General features: G+C 39.1%; 1 protein-coding gene across 1 annotated transcript in view; it reads right to left on the bottom strand.

The window, feature by feature from the left end:
* Positions 1-1,649: 1,649 nt before the first annotated feature.
* Positions 1,650-7,675, bottom strand: part of RGS12 (regulator of G-protein signaling 12) — an 82,129-nt gene continuing 76,103 nt past the window's right edge. Inside the window, exon 17 of the mRNA XM_009890517.1 lies at positions 1,650-2,302. Within this exon, the coding sequence (XP_009888819.1) occupies positions 1,941-2,302 (362 nt within the window). The 3' untranslated portion in view covers positions 1,650-1,940. The remainder of the gene's footprint in view (positions 2,303-7,675) is intronic.

Genomic DNA, 7,675 nt, shown 5'->3' with positions numbered 1-7,675 from the left:
GGGGAAGGATGACCTCCCTCGACCTGCTGGCCACGCTCTTCTTGATGAACCCCAGGATGCCTTTCACATTCTTGGCCACCAGGGCACATTGCTGGCTCATGGTCATCCTGTTGTCCACCAGGACTCCCAGGTCCCTTTCCACAGAGCTGCTCTCCAGGAGGTCAGCCCCCAACCTGTGCTGATGCATGGGGTTATTCCTCCCCAGATGCAGTACACTACACTTGCCCTTGTTGAATTTCATAAGGTTTCTCTCTGCCCAACTCTCCAGCCTGTCCAGGTCATGCTGTATTCCAGCATGTCAGCCACTCCTCCTAGTTTTGTGTCATCAGCAAACTTGCTGACAGTACACTCTATCCCTTCATCCAGGTCACTGATGAATATATTGAACAGGACTGGACCGTTACACCACTAAGATTTTAGTGTGATCCCCAAATTGGTTTTAATCTTGGAAGTTTTTAAAAGAACATCTATTTCACAGGATCTCACACTGTTAACAAGGGTTTTCCTCAATATCAAGAGCAAAATCACTTAGCAGCAGAAAAGAACTCAAGTATTAAAGCTAATGGGTGTTATGTCCATTTATATTACTGGAGTATTTGATGTATAACTCTTAAGCTTTAGGAATCTTACTTTGCTCTTATAAAATCGTATGTACTTCTTTCTTGTCTTACAGATTTGAGTTTAAGAAAATGAGTGACTGCCTCCAATATTCTCAGCTATTCAGAAAATTCACGATTCTTGGTAGCCTTTAGGAGTGAAGAAAGAGAAGTTAATAATAATTACTGTAAACACTTTAGACTTACTGCCTGTGTGGATCTTCAGTCTAGGAGCTACGCAACATGACTTTTTAAAGTCTCACAATAATTTGAAAGTAGTGAACCACCAGGAGGTCTCAATATATACACTCAATATTGTTTCACCTTGATGAGCAGAGGTCCAACACTCTCATTTCTTTGTGTTCCCTGTTGCTTGTCCAGACTCATAACCTCTTCTGAAAAAATGGGAAACGAGGAAAAGGAGCGGGTGGCAAAAGCAACATGTCAGTAGTCTTAAGTATCTTTTCTTTCTCAAAACTCTGCCCAAGGCTAAAAGACTAACTGAAACTAGAATTAACGACAAGAAGAATGAGGGGCACTTAACCGCTTATTGAAAGAGCAATAATAAAATCCACCTTCCCCCAAAGCTAAGACACCAAGAGCAGTGATGAGTAGGGACCTGGACGACCCTCCCACCACAATGTAATTAGTATATACATTTCTGTTATGGAAACGTCACCAGTGTTGGCTACAGGAGCAGCTATTATTCCTAGCACGGGAAATTCACAGCTTTTTTTTTTTTTTTTGCTTCTTACTGCTTTTATAGCAACAGTCTTATTGCATATATCCATCCAGGCAACGCATTAGACAAAACTGAATTCCACCTGGACCTCTTCCCAAATGTTATGAAACAGATAGGAAGATATTAAGAAAATAATGCTAATCTTTTTACACCAGTAACTGATTTTACTCCAACTTCAAAAGTCTACTGACACACAGGGAATCCTGCAGACCAGGAAAAAACATTAGAAGATTAATGTGAAATTATCTTAAATAAAAAATTTGGATGGGGGAATTTAAAGTGAGTTTGTCTTTAATAAAGAAAAGAAGAGTAGGGGTGGAAATAATAATTTTAATTGCACTGTGCAGTGGAATCATCCCAGAGAAAATGATATAGAAACAGTAAGAGAACAAAACCAGATAGCTCAATACTTTCATTGAAATACTTTTTTTTTTTTCACTGTACGGGTTCTAACTCATATCAGAAGAGACGGTCTGGCAGACTCATTGAAGGCAACGGTACTGAAAGCAACTCAAAACTTGCAGAAGCATGTCTCTAAGGGATATCTCCATTGCTGCTGATGCCAAGCAAAAATACCAGAACTCTCAATTAAAACCAGAGATTTAAACAAAAGTAGCTTTATACTGATTCTCAGTGCCCTTTTTCTTTTCACTCTTGACAGTAATCAGAGATGGAAGGTCTGATGTCCGATAAACTCCAGTTCTCATCCTCCCTTGGCAAGATCTCAGTTCAGAGATGTAACCTTCAAAGCTGAGGTTCCCTTCAGAATCGTCACAGGAGCGCGTGCCCGTCTCTTCCAGTTTGACTCCATCCACATCTATTATCCTGTTTACAGGGAGCTCCGTACCAGGGTTCTGTCTCACACCAGGATTAAAGCTTCTGCCGGTCTTCGCTTTGTGAGACATTTGCTCACAAGAGTTTCCTGAAGTCCCTTGTGAATCTTTTTTCTTTCTGTGGTTTGCACCTAACAGAAGAATTAAAAAAAAAAAAACAAACACAAAACAGAAGAGTTATGTATCTCCTGGCTTTTAGCATTTTTCAATATCGCAGCCTCTTCTGAGGTCCTAACAGTAAGACAGTCAGCCGGGATATTCCTCTGCCCCATACAGGAGACTTGATGTACCAAGTAGGTAACTAAGCACTAGATCTCAAAAGATAAATGTAAAACATCAATATCTCTCTTAATTTAGCATTTTTCAGAGTTTTTAGTAAGACTCCATTAAAAATAACTACTTTGTATAAATTTTTACAGCTCTAGAACAATAACTCCCACACCAGCAAACCCAAAGGTGATGGAGGAGAATAGAGAGCTTCCACTGGGGCAGAACAGGAGATCTGCCTTGACTTGAACTGGCCTCCCATACCAGATCCCTGCTGAGATATTATTTTTACTTGGCTAGAGTTTAATTCTCTAACAGACCAAGAAAGGATGATTTAGAGTTCCAGTTCACTGTTCTGAACTGCAACAGAACAATTATGGGCCACGGTTTACAGGAGAAGAAGAAAAGAAATAAATCTGCTGAAGGGCTTTAAACATTCAAGGATCACCTGAATTACATGTGCTTTTTTTTAACCTTGAGGTCTCTTTTTCATACAGTGCTTCTAAAACCACAATTGCTAGGATTTGGGCCTATTCTCTAGAACTACTCATTCAAAGTCATCACCATCCCAAGTTAACCCGAGATTAAAACCTTGAGCTCCCCAAACGGTAGTTTTGCATTAGGTGTGACACCGCAAACTGCTCGGCACTTGTTCAACCAAACACAGATAAAGTTGTTTTTCCTATTTCAACAGGCAACAAGATGGAAAGGATGAAGACTGAGTTGTTTTCATGATTGACACCATGGTTATCAATATGATTTCTGTAGTTAAGGTGCCTTCACCATAATGATATAAAAAGGGGCAAAATGTGCAGGGAGAGAGAACTGCTTCTGTTAGACCAACTGATATCCAAGAAAAAGATAGAAAACCTATGAAAGCACAAAGACAGACCTGAATAAGGCCTTCTGTTTCATGTTTAATTTCTTTTTTCCATGTATACCAGCTGGTCTTTTAAAATATACCATCTTGTCCAACATGTCTTACCTAAACCATTTTTCAAGTTTTTACCACAGTACCCACAAGCGTCTGACTAGCACGTTTAGCCACACAAAACCCATGAGTGGTGTGGTTAAATCCCACAGCTAGGTTCGAAATCTTTCATTCGTGTTTGTTCCATAAATTGATGTGTACAGGCTTTTTTTGCAAGAAAAATAAGTGTCAATGTTTAATCATCATAATCAAGAACCTTTTGACATGAAGAAGGGGAAAAATGCAAACGAAAAGGACAAAAAAAGCAATTTCATACTGTTTCAATCAAATCACTCCAGGATCTTCTCAAGGGTTAAAGCTTTCCACTTAATGAAGATAAGTTAAAATTTTAAGTAGTGCAATATTATTTTAGTGCTTTAGCTACAGTGCAGCCCCACCTTAATAATGTGGATATTCCACATCAGTAATGCTTGCCTTTTTACACATCCAGAGGAATTAGATCAAACTCCAAACAAAGCAGCTGAGCAATAGCAGAGAGAAGGCAGAAAGCTTTCTCAGCCCTGTTAGCCCAGCACGGCTCCAGCCTACTAAATTACAGCTAACATTTAATGGGACTATATTACCCTTCATGTTTACATGTTCCTACTGCAGCTGAACATTGGCTTAATTTTAACTGCTGCCTGCATGGCTGCGGTGTAAAATGCTATTCTTCTATTCTAAAATGTTTACCTTAACGTGAGTGTACTGAATTGTAGTCTTGATCTTTTTAATTTGCTACTCTATGCCCTTTGAGGGAGACCGCTGATTCTGCTTTCATGTTGGTTTAAAAGAGATACTAATTTCAAAAAAGCCATACTAATGATAAATTGCACCAAATAGTTTGCATTGACAGAGCATGAGTCAGCCAGTTGCCCTAGCATTGAGAATACATCTTTCTACTGAATGTAACGTAAAGAACCCATTTTGATGGTGGTGTAAGGTCTCATAGCTCTGTTGACTTGAACTAAGCTCACTTCCACAGTCAAAAGATAGAGCCTGCATTAACAGGGTACAACAGATGACAGAGCTGGAAACTCCCGCTGAGGAACGCTACGGAAGGTGCAAGTATTGCTGTATTCATTTGGTTGCTAAGTCTTTCTACAGCTACGGGTCAGAAACGCCATTAAGTCTTGGAATTATGGTGTCGCTGAGTCACCGCACACAGCAACAGGGCTTGCAAGTTGTCAAGTAGGAACAAAGCAAAAACAAGGTCAGTGTAAGCTTTCGGGCTTCACAAGACATAAGGCCATCTGCAGAGGAATAAATCAGCACTGTGGGCTGTTTTTCCTATTAATGCCCTACTCGGGAGAAATCTCTGTGAAGCATTTAATAAATTACTACTAGAGGCAGGACAGGAACAGAGAAGATCTTATCTAAAATACTGGTTCAAAAGAATATGGAATTACTAAGGGAAGATCACTTCTCATTTCCTGGCAGGGCACACAGGACCTTGGCTCATCTACACCAAACAGGAAGATGATTTCAAGAGTAGGACTACATTGAAAAAATATTTTAATGTCCTTTTTTTCCTCATTTTTAAAAACAAAGCATTTATGAAGCAATGCTATTTAGCACAAATAATAGGAGAGACTCCCAAAAAGGGGTTGTGTATAAATGTATCCCACAAGCTTTAAAATAGACTCAAGAACTGCATGTGCTCAGTGGAGCTTTATAATGAGGCTTAAATGATGCCTACGACACCTCTGCACTGGTTGTGTTCTCGTTTTCTCCTTTTGAGTAACAAATGCCTGAGCAAACTTAGCTGTGCAGGGCCCCATCGAAGGTGCAGATAAAATTTCTCTTCACACATTCCTGATGATAAAAACCTCCATGGGTGTCTGGGGATTGCTTTGCCTTGCATAAAGCACGTCAGGAATGATATTACATTTTCCTGGATCTTATCTGCCAAATGTCCTACCTAACTTCAGAAGGGAAAGGAAGCCAGTGGAAGCCAGTGCTTAGAGCAAGAGTTGCACAGACTAATTTCCAAACAGACTAGAATAGCATAATCCCGCCTATTGGTAATCTTTGGCTCCCCTGCTGAGCATTCCATGCAGCTCTAAGGGAATTTTCTTGTGCATCTGATCCCATTAATATGTTCCAGCTGGTTTAAAGATGGGATGACGCACGTCAGCTTCTGCCTTTAAACTGGAGATCTGCTATTTTACAGACTCACACCTAAGTGACGGCTTATGGAAGGCTAGGATTACCAGCCTGCATTTTTCAAAAGGTAAAGGATCAGGCAGTGTTTCGGCTGATCTCCTGATTACCTTTACCAATATTTCTCTTTTTCTGAAATTTTTATTTTTTTGCATTATTCTCAAGCTCTCTGAATTTAACACTATGATTATGGAAAAGCATCTTTACAGAGGGACACAAAGGGATTTTCTGTTCTTCTGTAGAAAATATTCCCCAAGCTCCAAGTAAGATCTAAGCAAGATAGTGGAAGACATTGTCTTCCAAGTCGTTTAGGACCAAGGGAGCATTTGGCCAAATTGCATGCAAAGACAAGGTTACAAAAAATCTGGAAATTTCAGGAACAGCCCTAACTGTCAAATGCAGATGATAGGATCAAATAGCCATAACTCAATGCAGATGCTTGGGATTTGAAGGTTCACCCACAACATCCTGCAATGATATTATTTCTATACCATAATTAATAGATCTATTTATTTTCAATGTGCTAATTTTAGTTATGATTCACTTGTTCAAGCATAATTTAGATCTGATCTGAAATCCAACATGTTGATCTGATCTGCAATTTAGAGCATTGATTTTTAAGTGATCAATACTTGATTTAGTTTAATTCACACCATATTTATCTTTTTTTTTTTTTATAACAGCAAGTAGATGTTTATTAAGTTTCACCGTCAGAGATGAGCCCTGTACTTCAAAGTCCATACCAAGGGAATTTGATATATGACAGAATGTTGAATCCTATTCCATAATTTTCCCAACACAGTTTCCATATAGAGAATCCTCTTCCATGCAGACTCAGTGTTTTCACTTCGCATTCTACCTCTGCTAAAATCCTACTGTTCTTGTCAAAACCACTTACTATTTAGATGGCTCTCAGGTCTACTGAAAGATAGCAAGAATACTCTGCTGAGTTCTGTACCGTTGATCCCAGGCATTCAACTTCTAATGCCAGAGAGGATCAGATAGTCCATTAAAGAGAGTGAGCTCCAGTTTAATGATTTTGTGTTGACATACAGCAGATAAGAGTCTGTTTGAAGTATTTCATAATACTTACAACTCTTGCGAACAGAAATCACCAAAGTTTTCAGGACCAACTCCCAGAATTTATTATTTATCGGCATATGCCACCTCCAAATGCAGTCATTTTCAGTCCCCAAATTCACAGATTGGTCTGTTTGTGCGGGAGATTGGGCAGACACTGCTCTTATCTCTGATTCCATACAACAACCCCTCCTAAGGTGGTCACATGCTGTCTGCGAGAGCGTTTCTTTTTATAACACTAAAAAAAAAAGGAGCTTTGCGATGGTCACTTCTGCAGTGGCGTTCACTTCAATACCCTGGAAATATCTCCGTATGAGGAGCTCTTTTTCCTTAAGATTTACGTAATCTGGCAGATTCACTTTGGGAAAGACACTTCTTCCTTCCTGTCCTAAACTGTTGTGAAACGGTACTTCAAAATTTTAGGCTTCCCACATGTGGATTCTTTTAAGTGGTGGATAAATTACTTCCACACTGGTTCAGGTACTGTTAGCACTGTAAGCATTTTTTTTTTTTTTTTTTTTTTTAAGTTTGAAAAGGGATTTATGCTTCCAAAGGGAAAAGGATACTTTACATTTAAGATTCAGAATTCTGCAGGTTAAATTCCCTTCAAAAGTTTCCTTCCTTTTATCTCTTAACTGATACAACACCCAGGAAAAAGACAATTTAATAAAAGGTTCCTACCTACAGTTTATGCTAAATCTTTTCAAAGGAAATTTGATTTTATATGCTGTATTTCACTTGCACGATGAAACACCAAATGCAGCATATGCTCAGAGCCTTGAAATCAGACTCACTAACAATGAGTGCATCAAGCTAGGAAATGGATCATTCCACAAAGCAGCAATACTCAGCCTATTTACTTTTGTCCTGAGAATTCCTGGAATACATTGCCAGGATTAAGTTTAGAAACAGGGCAGACAGAGATTCTTTCATTGCACTCACCTCAAAATCATTCACAAGAAGAACAAAGAACAGAACATCATTTGGAAAGACAAATTCTGAATATTATGTGGAAGAGGGAGCTGGT

Source organism: Charadrius vociferus, unplaced genomic scaffold (genome assembly GCF_000708025.1).
Source record: "Charadrius vociferus isolate BGI_N301 unplaced genomic scaffold, ASM70802v2 scaffold88, whole genome shotgun sequence".
NCBI lineage: Eukaryota > Metazoa > Chordata > Aves > Charadriiformes > Charadriidae > Charadrius > Charadrius vociferus.
This window is presented reverse-complemented; position numbering and strand designations above follow the sequence as displayed.